Genomic DNA, 19,791 nt, shown 5'->3' on the forward strand with positions numbered 1-19,791 from the left:
TCAAGCTTCTGTACGTCTGCTGGACAGGAACAGGGAGAAGGAGGAATGACTGAGCTTGGACACGTCTTTGATTTGGTTAGCTACATTCCTGAATCAGTGTGAGGTGTAGATGTAGTCAATGGTGAGGAGTCTGGTCTTTGTTGGACTGCGCTACCTCCACACGTCAGTAATTTCTTGCGGTCTAGGGCAGAGCTGTTCCCAAGCCAACATGAAGCAACTTAACAGTATGCCCTCTACAGTGCATCTGTAGATGTTTGTAAGTCTTTGGAGACATGTATTTCCTGAGGAAGACGAGGTGCTGGTGTGTTTTTTTGTGCGTAGCTTCAATGTGTTTGGCTCAGGATAGATCGTTGGTATTATTTGTCCAAGGATCTGGAAACTCTACCCATTTCCACTTTGTTGTTGATTGGGCCATGGATCCCACCATGCTTCTTGAAATCTAATGCTAGTTCCTTCCTTTTGCTGACATTGAGTGAAGAGGATGCAGTCTGACAGCATGTCACTAAGCTCTCTATCTCCTTCCTGTGCCAACATTGTTCCAGATCTGACCCACCACAGTGGTGGCATCAGTAAACTTGTATTTGGAGTTGGTGCAAATTTAACCACACAATCATGAATGTATAGGGAGAATAGCATGACTGAGACACAGATCCTTAAGGGACTTTACAACAAATGGGATGGAGTCATTGGTTAAAATATACATTTACTGTTAAAGAGGATGCTGGCGACGTTACATCTATTGGGAAATGTGGTTGAGAGTGTTTTCAATATCAGTGGGAAAGCACTTTGCAACGGGTGACCAGAATTCTAAAGTTCTAAGTTGGTGGTATTTGCATCTGCCTCTGTGCATGGCCTTCTAATTGGCAGCAGTGTGGAAGATGTTGTTGACGAACCTTGGCGATGTAATTCAGTGTTCATGCAGATGGTATATACCAAAATCTCAATTCACGAGTGGTGAAGGGAATGTGTGTTTAAGATGGTGGTTGAGTTGATGGTCAAGCAGACTGTTTTGCATTGGATCAAGTGGAATCCAGCTCCTGACTTGTTCTTCTCAGATGATGGGAAGTTTTTGAAGCTGAAGGCAAGTCCGTTCATGCAGGACACATGGGCTCCAAATGCCTGTGTAGTCCCACTGTTTATGCAGCTGGTCTGGTTAGGTTTTTGTCAATCCAATGTGGTCACTTTAGAATTGTAATATCCGTGTGGCATGTCATTCTCTTACTCATTCCCCTTCCTTTGTGTTATTTCTGCATGGACAGGAAGTGCTGATGGGCTAAAAATGGTGCCACATTGGGTAAATGTGATGTTTATGCCAGTATCTACAACTTTTGTGTGGAATGGATCCATCAGGTGGTGCACTTGTGATCTATAGAGCACTAGAGAGTCAGAGCGAAAGACCGTGCGTGCTACTTGGCTATGAAAGAATTCAATATTTATTTGAAGATAAAGAAGATGACTTCATAGAAAGCCAGGTGTTGCAGCTGTAAGACAAGTCAAATGGGATCCAAATGTTTAATCTTTAATGTGTTCAGATCTTTCATTAATACAAGAAGCTTACTGTTACACTTCCTCAGCACCCATTCCCACAGATTGACCAGTCTTACTGAACTTTTTCTTTTCTCTTCAGTAGAACAAACAGTTTCTTCATTGTGAAAACTATGAGTAATACAATAATCAGTGTTATTGTTCCTAGGAAAATTATTACATCCACAGAGTAATAAACGTACCATGGAAGTTTGTAAGATTCAGAGCGTAATTGTGCTGCACCTTTGTGTCGGGCAGTGTACTCAATCCAGAAAATGGCTCTTTCCATTGGGGTCTCTGGCTGATCCCTGTGGAGAAGAGAGAGTTTCTGCATGTTTTCTCGATAAGTGGAGTTATTTATGACTTCATTAAGTGCCCACACTAGATCTGATGACTGCAGAGATGCAACATTGACCACCTTTGCTGCTCCTCTGGTTTCAAGTCTGACCATATTATCAAACTGGTCATAAAACAATGGTAGGCCAACCACCGGCACCCCATGATAGATCGCTTCATACAGTCCATTGGTGCCACCATGAGAAATGAAGGCTCGTGTCTTGACATGGCCTAGTAGGTCATTCTGAGGAATCCATTTTGCTATGAGTGTGTTATTTCCAATGTTGGGAGGAATGTCTCCATTGTGTTTCCAAATTACTTTTTGGGGTATTTGAGCAAGGGCTTTAGCGATTTTCATGGTACGATCCAATGATAATGTGTCTATAAGAGTACCCAGTGACATCACAACAATACCATGCTCCCCAGAGCTGTCAACAAACGTTTGTAGCTCTTCATCCAGCGGTTTAGGTGGTTGACATTGGAAACCTCCGATGTACACAAAGTTTGGCATCGTAGGTCTCGGAAACTCAAATACAAAGTCTATTCTAATTAACCACACATCTGCCCTTTGGAGAACCATCTTGATGTCAATGTCTCTGCCAAGGTATTTCTGGCACAAATCGTCGTGCAAAGGATTAATCACAAACTTGGAAATACCAAACTGAAGGATATGTTGCAGGACATTATGAATTCGTTGATGAAAACTCATTTTGTCTGTTAATTGTGATATTAAGGCTGGGACATAGGAGGGTGGAGATGGGGCTGCAAATAAATGAGGTTCTTCTGCAGTCATCCATCGAATATTGTACACCAATGGGATGTTGAAATAATAAGCAAGCATTGGGCCTGCATAAGCAACCGGATCTGCAAGTATCAAGTCAAAGTTTTCATCTGCAATTTGCTTCAACAATGCCTTATTCTCAAAAATTGAGATGGTGAAATTCCTCAACCAAAGATGGCCCTCATGCAAGAACATCGTTAGCTGAAACTGAAGCTGGAGATAAGTCCACAGTGGGATGTTGGTATTGGAGATGGCCAATGAGTTTTCTATCAAAGTTTGTATACCATCAGCATCTTCAATCACTCCTTTACTTCCATGTAGCTGGACTACCAGGGACTGATACAAATCTGGTTCCTTCTTAATATACCAGGATGTTGATGAATGAAGTACAGTAATATTGTGTTCGTGGCGTCTCAGTTCTTTCACTAGAACCCTCATGTTGACCCAATGGCTCCCATCAAATGGGACGACCAGTATGTTAGCCCCATAAGTAACTGAACACGAAAGAGTTATGAAGATACCAAGAGCACACGTGACAAAAACGCTGGTGTTCCATTGAGAAAATCCCATTTTGAATCAAATAGATGTACAATACCTGTTTGGAAATATAAAAGTCAAGAAATCAATATAAATTAGCAATTTAAGTAGAAGGACGTGCAGCAAGTGTATGCAAACACCACCTGGAGGTTCCTCTCCGAGTCACACACCTTACCCAACACGTGAAGGACTGCAACAATTGCGGGTCTCCGGCACTGCAAGCACTGTAAGGCAGGAATTCTACCGCTGAGCCACCGTGGCTGCCCTATCATAGAGGTGGTTCACCAGATTCAAGGACAATGCGGGATGGACAACAAATGCTGGCCTTGTTCCTGATGCAGGCAGCTAATAAACTAATAATTCTAATATATTTCTCCGTAGTTCTACTCGCAATTTCCTCTGCTCAAATTTCATATCACCACATTAGCTCCCGGATTGACATTAAATGCCGATGATCAGTCAAATGTCATTAAACAAAGAGAAATTCTAGAGACTTCATACTACAGCAGGATGCCGTTCGGTTCATTGCAGCTGGGCCAGCTTTGTGTACGAGAAATCCAGTTAGATCTGACCCCTGCAGATTTACTGTCTCTCCTTCATGTACTCTGAGAATTTTTACTTAGAAGTTACAATTATGCCTGCTCCTTTTACCCTTTCAGGCTTCCCAGAGTCTAACTGCTCACTGCATGACAACATTTGTATCCTTTATAGTTTTCTATTCACCTTAAATCAGTCCTCTAGTTAATGATCCTTGCAGCAGTGGGAACAATGTTTTACTTCAGAACATAGACTAGACTTGACAGAACGTAGAATGGCCTAATTTTACTTAGGCCATTATAGAAATGATTTAATGATTTTCTATAAGGAGAGATTTCTTTGGAAAGTAACTATTGCATTATAGCAGAACAGGCTCTTCAGCCCACAATGCCAGTGCCGACTTTGTTAGTCCCTTTTCTGTATCAAATGACTTAATCCTTCTCCATACAGTTGAAGACCTAGCACTATTCCAACAAATCTTTTCTGCACTCTTTCAACTGCCTTGAAATCCTTTTCGAACCTGTGCCCAGTGAATCAGCAAACTTTGCTCCTTGTGCTCCCAGGATCATTAACAATCCCAAACTGATTCACATTATCGCAGAGATATCAACTATTTCCACATACAGATAGTTCTGTTAGTTTGGAAATTGACCAGGTGAAAAAAGAATTTGGGGCAAAAAAATCAGAGTTAGAAGAAAAACCTGTTTCTCTGTAACCTCCCTGCAGTAATCAGACACTAGTCCCTTAAGAGAGTCTCTCAGTTTCACTGCGGGAGGCCATTAAAATTGACGTGATCACTTCTATTGCCACCTGTTCAATGATAATCTATTAAACAACACAACATACAACCTCAACTATTTTTTTCTTGTAGTAACAAAAGTATACATACCTATTTAAAAAGAAAACCTGCAGGAAATGATTTTCTATATATCAAGTTTGAAACCCTCTAGCCTTAACAACCTTTTCTCCATTAACTCACCTGTTTTTACACTATGATTTTCTATAAGGAGAGATTTCTTTGGAAAGTAACTATTGCATTATAGCAGAACCACCTATACTGCCCAGGACCTAAGAAGCTCTTAGTTTTGAAGATGTAAATGTTTTGTTCACCAGCAAGGCACAAACCAATAGCTACTAGGCTAATTGCCAACACTATTGACTTTTAATGTTTTTGAAAGTTTGCTCATATTGGAACAATGTCCACGTCAGTTCTGTAGATTTGATAACTATGCGACTAATGCTGATTTCAGGCGATTAGTCCTCTGCTGAAAGGACATGAAACAGATGAAGGATTCCACTCAGAAATATCAACCATCCAGTTCCCTCCACAGATGCTGCCTGACCCGCTGAGTTCCTCTAGTAGATCAAGTGTCAAGAGTGATTAATTACCAAATGCACCAAGAACACAGATCTTAATTACTGCAGCTTTTCAGGCACATTATCACAATAACAGAACAAATAAATATATAACTCATGGAATAAATTATCAGTTAGATTAGTTAACTAGTACAAAGGAAAGTACTTCCAATACCAAGTTCACAGTAGTTTATTGCCGAGTTAGAATTGTGCAGTGCAGTTCAAGAGCCTGATGGTTGCTGGGAACAAGCTGTTCTTGAATCTGGAGGTCATAGTTCTCAGGCTCCTGTACATTCTTCCTGATAGTAGCGATGAGATATGAGAATGACCATGGTAATGTGGATCTTTGATGATATTAGCTGCCAAGGCAGCAACTGCTGTAAATCCCTTCAATGGCAGCGAAGTCTGCACCCAAGATGGACCATGCAGTGTCAACCGATTTCTGCACCTCCTTTGTTTTGTGTGCCACTTGCCGAACCGGACAGTGATGCAAATATGCCCTACACCATAGACACCTGTAGAAGTTTGATAGAAAATTTGGCAGACTGCCAAATCTCCAAAAACCTGAGGAAGTTGAAGCATGGATGAGCTTTCTTCATGACTGACAATGTGCCCAGGGCACATCTTAAGAGATTTGCCAGCAGAGGGGGAAAATGACTTTAATCCAAATTTAATAGGCCAAAATGTGATTTTGGCCCCATACGAACCGGCAGTGTTTTTCCTGCCGATATGGGTTTCAAATTCACCGCAACCGCAACGTTCCAATCGATCGCGTTCCACAAAAACCCACTCGCAAGATGATTTAAATGCCCATTCATTTATGGGAATTAAACATTAAATTCCTTCCATTTGGCCTATAAATTCATGACAATGAGATTTTAAAATCATGTTATATTGTAAATTCTTGTGTGAATGTTATTTGGACACTTAGGCTATTTAAAAATGTTTACCTTTTCTTAAGAAATGGATAGATGTTTTGATCTCATAATTGAATTTTGTAATTAGCTACAATTAGGTAACTTGCTAATTATATGCTTTAATTTCAGGTCATCTAAGTAACATTGTTTCATATTTGTTTTGGAATGCTTCAATCTATAATAACTGAAAATTTAATTCAGTTCTCTTAATTTTTAAGAAAGTTATGGGCTTTTGAATGTCCTTGATCACAGCTTTTGAGTTAAGTCAATGGAAAAGCAATAGGGAACAAGATACTAATTTCAGAGTATGAAAATGGACATAACTTTTTTAATACTGAAGATATGAAAGTGAATTAGGTGTCAAATTAATTCTTTATATGCTTTATCTGATGGGATAAATTGTAGACTAGAACTAGCTGCCTGAGGAAGTAGCTAACTCAGATACAACAATATTTAAGAGATAGGTTACACAGAAAAGCTGGAGAAACTCAGCGGGTGCAGCAAGCTGGAGAAACTCAGCGGGTGCATTTAAGAGATACTTGGCCAGGTACATGGATAGGAAAGGATTTAGTGGGATATGGGCCAAACGTGGACAGATGGGACTACATTAGATTGGTCATTTAGGTCACAATTGGCAAGCTGGGCTGAAGGACCTGTTTCTGCGCTGCATGACCTGTGAAGAACCTGTGAAGCATGTTACTTATCTGTTTCCAACACCCACCACGGTCAGAAATGGGGAAGTTTCTTGACGTCCGCTTAAAGTTCCAGTCCAAAGCCAGCTCCTCGGCAAATGATGAGAAGATGGCGAATTTCTCCGACCCAGCGGTCAACAGATTCAACTGTGGCGGTGAGCGAAGCCCGCTCCTCACCAAAGATCATTGCTCCTCACTGCCGCTGAGACACCGCCTGACTCCTTGACGACGCCGCCGCGCGGTCACGTGAGAGGCCGACCTTATCAGTTTCCCACCTCTTCGCGAGCCGAGCCGTTATGGCCGCCGCTGTGGAGATTGTGCCCGCCCGTGGAGACTTGTTCTCGTCCGTGGAGACTTGTTCTCACCCTCCCCTCCCCAAACGGAGCCGGAGACTGAGGTCGATTTCGTAGATAAAACGCGCTGGCGAGCCGAAGCGTGCTGGGGATGGGGCAATCTGGAAAAGGGGGAGAAATGTGAAGTTTATTGTGCAGAAACTACTGAGGACTATAATAAAGGTACAAGAGTGGTCATATAAATGGGGATTCAAATTTTCTGTGGAAAAGACAAAGATAATGTTTTTTACTGATAAGAAAATTGGTAGTGAGGTGAAATTAAAATTATATAACCAGGAATTGGACAGAATAAAATACTATAAATGTTTAGGTTTATGGTTTGATGAGAGGATTACATGGATGGTTCATATTCAGAAAGTAGTGGACAAATGTAAGAAGATACTTAATGTAATGAGATGTTTAGTTGGATGTGATTGGGGGGCAGATAGAACAGCTTTGTAGGCTGTATACACAGGGTTAATTAGATCTGTGTTAGATTATGGTTGTGTGGTGTATGGGTCCGCATCAAGTACTTCTCTTAAGAAAATAGACAACATTCAATATCGGGCATTGAGAATATGTACAGGTGCAATAAAAACAACAACAACAGCAGCATTACAGGTTGAAATGGGGGAGATGCCTCTAGAGATGAGAAGGATACAGCTTTCATTGAATTACTGGATTAACCTACAGGGCCACAGTCAAGAACACCCAGCACAAGTTACTGTCAAACCATGCTGGGAAAAGGAGAGAAGGGAAACAAAAAGTTTTGGATGGACAGTGACCCAGAGAGCATTACAAATCAGCATAGCACAATTAAATGTGGTTCCAACGGTTCCATTACCTTCAATTCCACCTTGGATACTTCCAGATGCAACAGTAGACTTTAGAATATTAGAACAGAAAAACAAGGATAAACAACATATGTATAATTCAGTCATCATACAGGAATACATTGACAGATACTACAGTTTTGTCCAAATTTATACAGATGCATCAAAAGATTCAGTAGATAAAGTAGGAGTAGCATTTGTTGTACCAGAATTTCACATCAAAGTAGGGAAGAGGATTAATAATGAGGTCTCAGTATACACAGGTGAAATGATTGCAATATTGTTAGCGGTACATTGGGTCGAGGATACTAGGCCTTTAAGGACAGTTATTTGTTCAGATTCAAGTTTAGCAATAAAGAGTTTACAGCACAGCCATTCAGACAGTAGACCACACATTTTTATTGATATACAACAAACACTATTCAGAATTCAAATGATGGGGCTTACAGTCATATTTTTATGGGTACCAGCACACATTGGCATTAGAGGAAACAAAATGGCAGATAAGGTAGCAAAAGAGGTAACAAAAAGAAGTAAGATTGATTTAAGTATTAACATAGGTAAAACTGAAATCAAATACATTATTAAGCAAAGACTGAAGGAAAGATAGCAAAAGCAATGGGAGGAAGAGCGGAAAGGACGGTGGTTCTACAGCGTCCAGGGGAAAGTGGGAGAAATGAGATGTGCAGGAAAAAACAGAAAAGAGGAGACAGTAATTTCAAGAATTAGATTTGGACACACTGGTCTGAACAGTACACTTTTTATAATAGGCAAGCATAATACAGGCAGATGTGAATACTGTGGGCAAGAAAAGACAATAGAGCATGTCATTGTACATTGTTATAGTATGAGGAGGAGAGAGGACGGATGAGTGAGCAGTTCAGAAAAGAAAGAGTACAATTTGATTTGGTAGATATTTTGCAAGGGAGTTCATATAAGTGCTATCAAATCCTGTTGCTTTTTCTTAGGGTAACCAATTTGTTCGGAAGGATAGAGGTTATTAGTATATGTAATGGTGTTGTTTGATCCACACTCCATGCCAGTTGGTGGCGGTAATGCACCAAAAATGTTTTTTGCCAACCGCCAAAAAACACTACATAGAAGAAGAAGAAGAAGAAGCGTGCTGGATTCGACGTTATGAGGGGGAAGGAGGGACGTGGATGAGGCCACATCGGGGTCAGAGAGTTTGTGGTGCGGTCAGTCAGTGCACTGGAATGAGGACGGGGAACGGAGACACAAGAGGCTGCAGATTCTGGAAGTTTCAACAAAGCACGCAGTGCTGGAGGAGCTCAGCGGGTCAGGCAGCACCTGTGAGGAAATGGACAGACAACATTTCGGGTTTGGACCCATAGAAGCATAGAAAATAGGTACAGGAGGAGCCATTCGGCCCTTCGAACCAGCATTAGCCATTCATTTTGATCATGGCTGATCGTCCCCAATCAATGATTATAACACTTCATGCTTATTCATTTGTTCCCATTGTTCCCCTGACATCTTCCAGCTCTGAATTATAAATATGGAAAGTAAGAAAACTAAACATCCTATCTTACAAAAATCCACCAGATGAGGATACCTACTATTTAAATGAAAATGTGTCCTGCATGAAGTACAGCAGTTCAAAGATTTAATCTTTTCATGCTGAGCAGTGCATGAAAGTGCTGGTTCGAAGGGCTAAATAGCTTCTCCTGCACCTATTTTCTATGTTTCTATGGATCCCAACCCATGCCTGCCCTCCCCATATCCCTTGATTCCACTAGCTCCAAGAGCTCTATCTAACTCTTAAATCCATCCAGGGATTTGGCCTCCACTTCCCTTTGTGGCAGGGAATTCCACAAATTCACAACTCTCTCGGTGAAAACGTTTTTTCTCACCTCAGTCTTAAATGGCTTCCCCTTTATTCTAAGACTGCCCCTCAGATTGCTGGAGTAGGGGGTGGGAGTAATTGAGTGAGGCCACATGCAATTGGACGAACAACACCATTTATTCATTTAATATTTTTCATCCTAATGGTTTGAACATTGAATTTTCCAATTTCAAGTAAGACCCCCCCCCCATTTCTTTCTCTGCACCTCTGCTGTTGCACACACTTTCTCCCACCCCATTCACCCGGCTCGTTTCCCCTCCTCCCTAGGTACATCTCCCACCCATGAGTCCCCACCCCCTCTTTCAGCCCCCTCCCTGCTTTCTGCCCCTCCCCCCTTTCACTTGCTCCAGGTTTATATTTCATTCCTCATTTTCTATTGTTATCTGACACCCTTTTGTCACTTATTCTGCCCATATGCTCACAGATGGGAAAGGGTTGGTCTATAGGTAGACATGGCAACATTGGCAGTGCATGAGATAAGATTGGAGCCAGGCAACTGGTGCTGTGAAGCAGCCTTGCCTCTGCCCTGTATTGCTACTGTTAATGTCTGGTGTGAATTACCTCAATCACTGAGCCTACAACCTATTTTCAATACAAAATGTATTTCTCATTCTTGCACAGCTCCTTGATTTTGTATTTCAAGCAGTTTCAAAAGATCAAGGAGTTGGGGACGAGTTTTGAGGGAATGATAGTGTTGAATGCCGAGCTGAGGTCAATGAAGAGCCTTCCCACATATGTATTCCATTTGTCCAGGTGGGTGAGCGCAGTGTGAGTTGCCATGGCTATGGCATCGTCCGTGACCCTGTTTGGTATATATGCAAACTGAAGAGGGTCCAAGGTGTCGGGGAGAGAGGAGCAGATGTGAGTTTCGACTAGCCGCTCGAAGCACTTCATGATGACTGATGTCAGTGCGACAGGACGGTAGTCATTTAAACAGGAGATTAACGGTTTCTTTGGAACAGGAACAATGATGGATGCTTTGAAGGGAGTGGGAACCGCAGACTGACTCAGGGAGAGCTTGAAGATGTTGGTGAACACCTCTGCCAGTTGATCAGCGCACGCCCTGAGAGCCCGCCCTGGAATACCATCCGGCCCTGGAGCTTTGCGGTCATTGACCTTTTTGAAGGACTGCCTCATGTCTGCCGTTTGTAGGGTAGTATCGAATTCGATAGTAAAGAAAGCAAACTCAATGCTAGCATTTATTTCAAGAAGACTTGTATACAAAAACAGGGATCTAACGCTGAGGCTCTATAAGGAGCTGGTAAGGCCGCATTTGGAATATTGTGAGCAATTTTGGGCACCATATCTGAGGAAGGATGTGGTGGCTCTAGAGAGGGTCCAGAGAAGTTTACAAGAATAATCCTAGGAATGAGCAGGTTAACCTATGATGAGCATTTGTCGACACTAGGCCTGTACTCGCTGGAGTTAAGAAGAATGAAACATACAGAATAGTGAAAGACTTGGATAGAGTGGATGTGGAGAGGATGTTTCCACTAGTGGGAGAGTCTAGGACCAGAGGTCATAGCCTCAGAATTAAAGGACGGTCTTTTAGGAAGGAGATAAGGAGAATTTTTTTTAGTCAGAGGGTGGTGAATCTGTGGAATTCTTTGCCACAGAAGTCTGTGGAGGCCTAGTCAGTGGATATTTTTAAGGCAGAGATAGATAGATTCTTGATCAGTACAGGTGTCAGAGGTTATGGAGAGAAGGCAAGAGAATGGGGGAGAGATAGATCAGCCATGATTGATTGGAGCAGTAGACTTGATGGGCCGAATGGCCCAATTCTACTACTATCACTTACGATATACCATTTTGCAGTGAAGAAATAGGGTAGATAGACTTTTTGCCAGGATGGGAGTATGACACTAGAGGGCACGACTTTAATGTTTTAAAGAGATCTGGGTGGCAGCTTTTTCACACAGAGGATGGTGGTATATGGAGCAAACTGCCAGAGGGGGCAGTAGAGGCTGGCAAAAATTGCAGCATTTAAAAAGCATATGGACTTATATGGATAGGAAAGGTAGAGAAAGATATGGCACAAATGCAGGAAAATGGGATGAGCTGATATGAGCATCTCAGTGGCATGGACGTCTCATACCGAAGGGCCTATTTCCAAATCATATGACTATAATTCAGTCATTGAGAAGTTTCCCTATAATACTGCAATAATACTCTTTTTTATAAAAGTTATAAATTTATTATATCGGAAGACTGTTTTCGTTCTACAAGCTACTCAATAAAATGGAGGAATAAAGAATGTGTTAATTTAGTCATTAATGTGGGTCTCACGCTGATGATTTCATGCCAAAAGTGGCTCCTTACCAGTGAAAATCACTGTACTGAAACACTGCCCTAGCGTGTAAATCCCAGCATGTATCCTTGTTTTAGATTCCCAGAATCACACAAATTTACTACATAGAAGGAGTTATTTCTACCTATTTTGTTGATATCATCCAGTAATGAAGCTATTTTCAGTATTCTACTACCTAAATCTCAGTCCTTAAGCTTATTGGTTGTGACTTTCCGGGTATGTATTAAATATGATAAAGACCTGCCATTTTCTCTGATTTAGACAGTAAGTTCCAGGTTGGCATTTCTGAAGGATGAAAGCAACCTTCAATTTTCCTTTAAGCCATCTACTAATTAAACAAATCTATCTCTGTGCAAAAGGAAACATCCTTCCTACTCAACTTGCTTAATATTATACACCTCAATTAAATCCTCTTCGCCCAAAAATGAAATTAAACACAGACTCATCATCTCTTGTCATAACTTTAACTTCCAGTCCTAACAACTGTCAATGGCGCAGCCACTAGAGCTGATTCCTCATCATTCCAGCGAACTGGTTCAACCCTGACCTTGGGTACTGTCTGTGTGGAATTGGTATATTTTCTCTATGACCGTTTTGGTTTCTTCTGTTTCCTCCCACACCCACAGTAGTACAAGTTTTTGGGGTAATTGGCTGCTGCAAAAATTAACCCAAATGTGTTGTAGAATCTGGGACACATTGATGGAAATTTAATTAGGATTAAGGTTACAGGTGCATAATGCCCCTGTCCCACTTAGGAAACCTGAACGGAAACCTCTGGAGAATTTGCGCCCCACCCAAGGTTTCCGTGCAGTTCTCGGAGGTTGCAGGTAGTGGAAGCAGGTAGGGAGACTGACAAAAACCTCTGGGAACCGCACGGAAACCTTGGGTGGGGCGCAAAGTCTCCAGTGGTTTCCGTTCAGATTTTTTAAGTGGGACAGGGGCATTATGCACATGTAACCTTTATACTATTTAAATTTCCATCGAAAATCCGCCAACGTTCAGCGAGGTCCGAGTCAAAAATCAGAGGATCAGGTTTACGGAATGAGCTGGCCATGGCAACATGAGAAGAGGGACAAAACGGGTGAAAATAAAACACTGGAAATAAATAAAAACCGATATACTTAAACGCGGAATGGGTTAACCACGGCTGACACCATGTTGAATGAATCAAACATACTCACTGATCTGGTATAACAGTATTTATTGAGTAACGCATTCAGCACACTACAGCATATGACATCTACTGTATGGCAGCACATGTCGGTTTGCGATAATGATAAAGCATTACATTGGTTAGTAAGTAAAGTATCCAATCTACAGACACAAAATGCTGGAGTAACTCAGCGGGACAGGCAGCATCTCAGGGGAGAAGGAATGGGTGACATTATGGGTCGAGACTCTTCCGACATGTCAGGGGTGTAGGCAGTACATAGATAAGGAAGTGTATAGATAAGGAAGAAAACACAAAAGGAAATGCAGATCAAGGAAAATGTAGAATCGATCATTGTTGGGAGTAGGTAACAACAAACATAAAATGTAGTCGGAGACAGTGACTGGTCGGAAAACTGAGAAGGGGGAGGGGATGGAGATAGGGGGAAAGCAAGGGCTACTTGAAGTTAGAGAAGTCAATGGTCATACTGCTGGGGTGTAAGCTGCCCAAGTGAAATATGAGGTGCTGTTCCTCCAATTTGTCCTGGGTCTCACTCTGACAATGGAGGAGGCCCAGGACAGAAAGGTCAGTGTGGGAATGGGAGGGGGAGTTAAAGAGTTGAGCAACCGGGAGATCAGGCTGGTTAAGACGGACTGAGCGGAGGTATTCAGCGAAACGATCGGCGAGCCTGCGCTTGGTCTCGCCGATACACAGGAGTCCACACCTGGAACAGCGGATAGAGTAGATGAGGTTGGAGGAGGTGCAAGTGAACCTCTGTCTCTCCTGAAAAGACTGTTGGGGTCCTTGGACGAAGTTGATGGGGGAGGTATAGGGACAGGTGTTGCATCTCCTGCGGTTGCAGGGGAAAGTACGTGGGGAGGGGGTGGTTTGGGTGGGAAGCGACGAGTTGACATGGGAGTTGTGGAGGGAACGGTCTCTGCGGAAAGGGGTGGAGATGGGAAGATTTGGCTAGTAGTGGGATCCCGTTGGAGGTAGCAAAAATGATGGAGGATTATGTGCTGAATGCGATGGCTGATGGGGTGGAAGGTGAGGACAAGGGGGTCTCTGTCCCTGTTGTGAATGGGGGGAGGAGGAGCAAGAGCGGAGCAGGATAGTGAGGGCCTCATCTGTAATGGAAGCGTGGAACCCCGTTCCCTAAAGAATGACATCTCTGATGACCTGGTATGGAACACCTCATCTTGGGCACAGATGCGACGTTGATGGAGAAATTGTGAGTAGGGGATAGAGTATCGAAGACAAGGTGGGAAGAAGGATAGTCTAGATAGCTATGCGAGTCAGTGGGTTTATAATAGATATAATACTGTAGATCCTTTTTGAACATATATGATTTGACTGTGGTAAAGAATGCCCCAATTCCACATTTGAAATTCCATAATCATTCCCAATGTCTAGGAAATCCCAGATCAGGTGTCAAAGTCTTAGGATAAAGGGTAAGCCAATTAAGACTGATGACAAATTTAATTTCCCTGAACGCAAGCAAGAATGTTATTGTGGACACTCTGGTTGTACTGTCTGAGGAGCTAGTGCTATCTTCAGTATGCAGAGGTGAATACTGACTGGAGAAGGTGATGCACTCTGGAAACTACAATATCACCTTGTGTGTCGTCTTAATTTGCTGAGCAGTCATCCATTTCTACTACTTCTGTGTATACTTAAGTAGGGAGCATATGTTGAAACATGTTATTTAAGTAACATGACAATTGAAGGTACTATTATAATACTTGTTGCCACTGAAGTCTGAAATGTGTTCAAATTGTACATTTTTTCAGTACATGTGGCAGTCTACAATGTGAGACGCACCCCAAATTTCTGGTGTTCTACAGTGTGTCTCTATGACTCTCCCACCTCTCCACAGGTGTTACAATCCAATGTCTTAATGGCGAATTGTATCTAGCACGTATCTGGGCATGTGCTTTGACCAGGAAATGTGTCACAGCTGAAACTAATTTAGTCTTTATCATAAAAATCAAACACTGACCAATTTGATTTCCACAGTCAAAATTTAAAATATTCATATATTTGAAATAAAACCATAAACAGAATAGTCATACAGCCTGGAAATGGGCCATTTAGACCAGTAAGTCCATGCAAATCAGGATCTGTGTGCCATTTGCCCATGTTTGGCTCATATTCCTCTAAACCTTTCCTATCCATGTACCTTCCCATGTCTTTTAAATGCTGTTATAGTACTTGCCTCAACCACTTCCTCTAGCAGCTTGTCCCATGTACCCACGACCTTCTGAGTGAAAAAGTTGCCCCTCAGTTTCTTATTATATCTTTACTCTCTCACCTTAAAATTATGTCCTCTGATTCTTGATTCCTCTACCCTGGGAAAAAGGCACTGTGCATTCACTTCTAATTCCCTCACGATTTTAGACACCTCTATATAATCACACCTCAGACTCTTGCCCTCCAAAGAATAAAGTGTTAGCTTGCCATCCCCTCCCTATAGCTTAGTCCCTTGAGGCCTGGCAACATGCCTGTAAATCTTCTCCACTCTTTAAAGCTTAATGACATCTTTCCAATAGCAAGGTCATCAAAATTGAACACAGTACTGCAAATGTGGCCCCACCAATGTCCTGTACAACTGTTCCATAACATTCCAACCTTTATACTTAATACCCTGACTCTTGATGACCAATCTACCAAAAGCCTTCTTTACTATCCTATCTACCTGTGACATCACCTTCAGGGAATTGTGTACCTGCACTCCCAGATCCCTTTGCTCTACAACACTCCCCAGAGCCTTCCGTTCAGGACCTGTGCCATAGTTTGACATAATTTTTAACCATAACCATCAAGATTCGCTAGCAATGATACTTTAGTTACATTTGCAAACTTATTAATCATACCTTGTACATTCTCATCTAGATCATTGATATAAAACACTTGCAGCCCAACACCGATCCCTGAGGCACACTACTAGTCACAGGCCTCCAGCCCGAAAAATAACCTTCCATCACCATCTTATGCTTCCTTCAATGAATCCAATTATGCATTCAGTCAGCTAGCTCTCCCTTGATCTCGTGCGATCTAATCTTCCAGAGCAACTTCCAAGTTAAGCAACATCTGTGGAAAGCAAGACAGAGTTAAAGAGAATCAGAAAGGGGAAGTGTCTGCAGAAGAGTCCCGACCTGAAACGTTACAAATCCATGTTCTGCAGAGATGCTGCCTGATCCACTGAGCTACTCTAGTACTTTGTGACTTTTTTTGTAAACCAGCATCTGCAGTTCCTTGTGTCTAAGGGAAAGCTATCTGGCCTGATGAGTGTTTTGAGAATATTCTGTTTTTACTTTCAATCTACATTTTTCATGCACAAGTGTGCCAGCAAGGATCACTTTGATGGTGAACAGAATGGGAATTCCTGCTAAATTCCCCTCCCTAAACTAGGTGTAACCAGACAACAGTATATTATTAGATTGAAATCAACTTTGTTGACACCAATTGTGATCAAACTTGGAAACGTCCTAATTTGAGTGGCTTAATATAATACAAGGTAGACATCCCACCCTGCTTCACGATAATCACTCCACACTCTTGATTTTGCTGTAGAAGTATTAGTTTGTGAGTACATGGGCTGTTAATGGAATTAAATTAAGGCATTATGAAAGGGTTGTATAAAGGATAAGATGTTCTAGTCATAACACAGGGGTTTCAGAATTTGAACTTGGTTTAAATAAATTTAAACTAAAAAGCTCACATCAGTGCAAGTAACCAAGGGGCTATTGAACCATGAAAAGAGAATATGACAGTAGTCCATATTTGTTCAGAAAAAGTTTGAAATGAAAGTAAAGGGTAGTTAAAGATTAATCATATTGGGAGTGGAGCCAGTTACAGGTCCAGCAAAAGTAGTTATGCTGCTGCCCCCCCCCGCCACACTTTTCAGTTTTTTACTTGTAAAAAAATTTGAAAACCATGTATCATTTTCCTTCCACTTCACAATTATGCGCCACTTTGTGTTGGTCTATCGCATAAAATCCCAATAAAATACATTTACGTTTGTGGTTGTAACGTGACAAAATGTGGAAAAGTTCAAGGGGTATGAAAACTTTTACAAGCCACTGTATATGGAGACATTTAGGAAGGCTAGGACTTTATTCCCTGAAGTGCAGGAGGCTGAGAGGTGATAGTATAGAGGTGTATAAAATCACTAGGGGATTAAAGAGGGCGAATGCACAGTTTTTTACCCAGAATAAGGAAATCAAAAACCAGAGGTGTTCAGAGTTATATGGGCAAATTCGGGCAAACTTGGATGGGGCATCTTAGACAAGTTGAGCTGATGGGCCTGTTTCCATGCTGTATGACCGAGTGTATCTGAGAGCTTCAAAGTTACTTTTGCAAATTCTAAGATTATGTTTGGGAGTTTTAAAAACTGATTTTAAATTTACAATTTGTTCTGGTGAGATTCATCAGATCATTAAGTTTGTGTTCTGAAATACGAATTCTGCAAAGTACCATTGTATACAACATCTGCTGCACATTTAGCTACAATATGGTATTTGTCTCTGGTTTTGCAAGGCACTCCCAGCTACTTAGTTATGACGCCCACAGGTTGGAAAGCTGGGACAGATCACTTCAAGGCCTGAAGGGAAACAACAGCTTGGCGGAAGGGGTGCGGTCCCAGCCTGCCAGGTGAGCCAGAGCCTCCCGGGCAAAATGTGGGGCCTTTGTTGGAATTGGAGATCTTAAATATGCCTCCAGCAATCAGCCTACGCCCTGATTTCTTCAAGCAAGATGTAGTTATATGGTTTATATCCCAATTTATCTCCTCCCTTCTGTCCTTTAATGCAGTGACACCTCGCTGTTGTCTGGTTCTATGATACCAGGATGCTTTTTAGTATTTAATCAACTTTAATTTATTACAAGGAAAGCCAGGAATTGTACTTTAAAAGCTAATAATTAGTCTGCCTTGTCCAATCCAAATGGGCCCGCAAATGTTTACAAGGTTTGTGTTTGGCATGTGGATAGTTTAGGAAGGATTTTAATGTAAGATTTTAAGCCCTCCCCTGATTGCCCTGAAGGCATTAAGAGTCAACTGTTTTATTATGAGCCTGCTTTCTTCAACTTCACAGAGTATTGCAGCGGATCCTAAACATCAAAACGTGCACTGGAGACCATGTTATCTTCACCTTACCCCGAGAATTAAGTACTCATTCATGGAAAGTAGAAATCACGGTGGAGAAGGTACCCAAGTCGTCTAGTCATCAAGTCTTGAAATCTGAAGGGTTTCGACGCAATACATTGCATGTCCATTCCCTCCATAGATGCTTCCTGACCTGCTGAGTTCCTCCAGTACTTTGTGTTTAACTTAAACTTACAGCATCTGCAATTCTTTGTGTCGCCAATAGTGACTACTTGTTAGAAAATAGTTCAAAATGGCTTGCTTAGTGACATCCTGGGATGTGAAGTGTACTAAACTAATGACGATTCTTTCTGATAAAGAGTGTCTATTACTAAATGCAGATATTTGAAGTTTTAGCTACCTGCTGGTTGGTATGTTTGTTTGATCATGGCCTGAAACTGATCCTCAGGGAGAGTTATTTAGATAGCACTCTCATCTTCTTAAGTTGTATGTCCCATAAACAGATTATAAAGCACTTATCAAACAGCAACTTCTCCGACTAGGCATTACCTTTATCACACAATTCTTGTCTCATTTTATGAAAAAAACACGGTAAAATGTAAATCTGATCAATACTACCTTCTGATTCTTGTCACTTGGCCAAATTTCTGTCTGTGCTACAATTGCCCCTTTTATTTCACAGTTGATTTATAAATGGTTTGTCTGCAATCTTGTATCCTTTTGTCTGTGAGATGCTTTCTGAGAAAATCTGTCTTTGCAATATCCTTGCGACTTTCATTGATTTTCTTCTGGCAACGTTCCCATTGCTGCCTTTGTTTTCGAGCCAAGATGATGAAAACATTAAAGGATTAGGTAGTGGTCAGTCCAGGGGTGACTAGCATCTGTCATGGTGTAGATGCAGGCTCTCCTGCAGTCTTTCATCCAGACAATAATCTAATCAAACATGTGCCATTTACGTTGCTGTAAGGTTTTGTGGTTGTCCCTCTGATGAAATGGGATGTTGGTTGTGACAAGTCTCCTCCCAAAAGAAGATTTTGGTAGAGTTAGCTTAATTTACTTTCTCCTTGACAATCACACCATTTCCAAAGCGTAGTGTCTATTCAGACCCCAGCGTTGATGCCATTGAGGATCAAGTTGTTTCCCAACAGGAGTGTCTTCAAGATCAGAGTAAGTCCTCCTGCCTCACAATAGCATCAAGGGTTAGGGTGTATGTACTGATGACTGCAATATGTGTAATCCATGTTCGAGTAAGCCTAAGCCATGAGATGCACACAGGAGGAATTGCCAAGGCACCAGACCAGATCATTTTATTTCAAGGCAAAACCCACCCCCAGGAAGATGGATCTAGGAACTCGAGTATGAATCACATAAACCTAGCAGGCAGGACCAACAAGTAGTTGAGATGGCAAATGTCATGTTGGATTTTATTGTGAAGGGGTTGGAGTTTAAGAAAATGGAGGTTTTGTTCCAGTTTTACCGGGTGCTGGTGAAACCTCAGCTGGAATATAGGGCACAGTTTT

At 41.7% G+C, this 19,791-nt stretch overlaps 2 protein-coding genes across 2 annotated transcripts in view; one reads left to right on the forward strand and one right to left on the reverse strand.

The window, feature by feature from the left end:
- Positions 1-1,498: 1,498 nt before the first annotated feature.
- On the reverse strand, positions 1,499-6,847 carry LOC129705279 (UDP-glucuronosyltransferase 2C1-like). Its single transcript, XM_055648786.1, has 2 exons — positions 6,710-6,847; positions 1,499-3,236 (listed from the first exon to the last, which is right to left on the reverse strand). The coding sequence occupies exon 2, from the start codon at positions 3,209-3,211 to the stop codon at positions 1,601-1,603; it is 1,611 nt and encodes a 536-aa protein (XP_055504761.1). The 5' UTR covers positions 3,212-3,236; positions 6,710-6,847; the 3' UTR covers positions 1,499-1,600.
- An 11,482-nt stretch (positions 6,848-18,329) lies between these two features.
- The window catches only part of LOC129705281 (BTB/POZ domain-containing protein kctd15-like), a 39,794-nt gene continuing 38,332 nt past the window's right edge, over positions 18,330-19,791 (forward strand). The window contains exon 1 of the mRNA XM_055648790.1: positions 18,330-18,372. Coding sequence (XP_055504765.1) covers positions 18,345-18,372 — 28 coding nt within the window. The 5' untranslated portion in view covers positions 18,330-18,344. The remainder of the gene's footprint in view (positions 18,373-19,791) is intronic.

This window comes from Leucoraja erinacea, chromosome 17 (genome assembly GCF_028641065.1).
Source record: "Leucoraja erinacea ecotype New England chromosome 17, Leri_hhj_1, whole genome shotgun sequence".
Taxonomy (NCBI): domain Eukaryota; kingdom Metazoa; phylum Chordata; class Chondrichthyes; order Rajiformes; family Rajidae; genus Leucoraja; species Leucoraja erinaceus.

Bases quoted from the DNA above. Each gene is read 5' to 3' on its own strand.
- LOC129705279 (XM_055648786.1), bottom strand. From the start codon at position 3,211: ATGGGATTTTCTCAATGGAACACCAGCGTTTTTGTCACGTGTGCTCTT.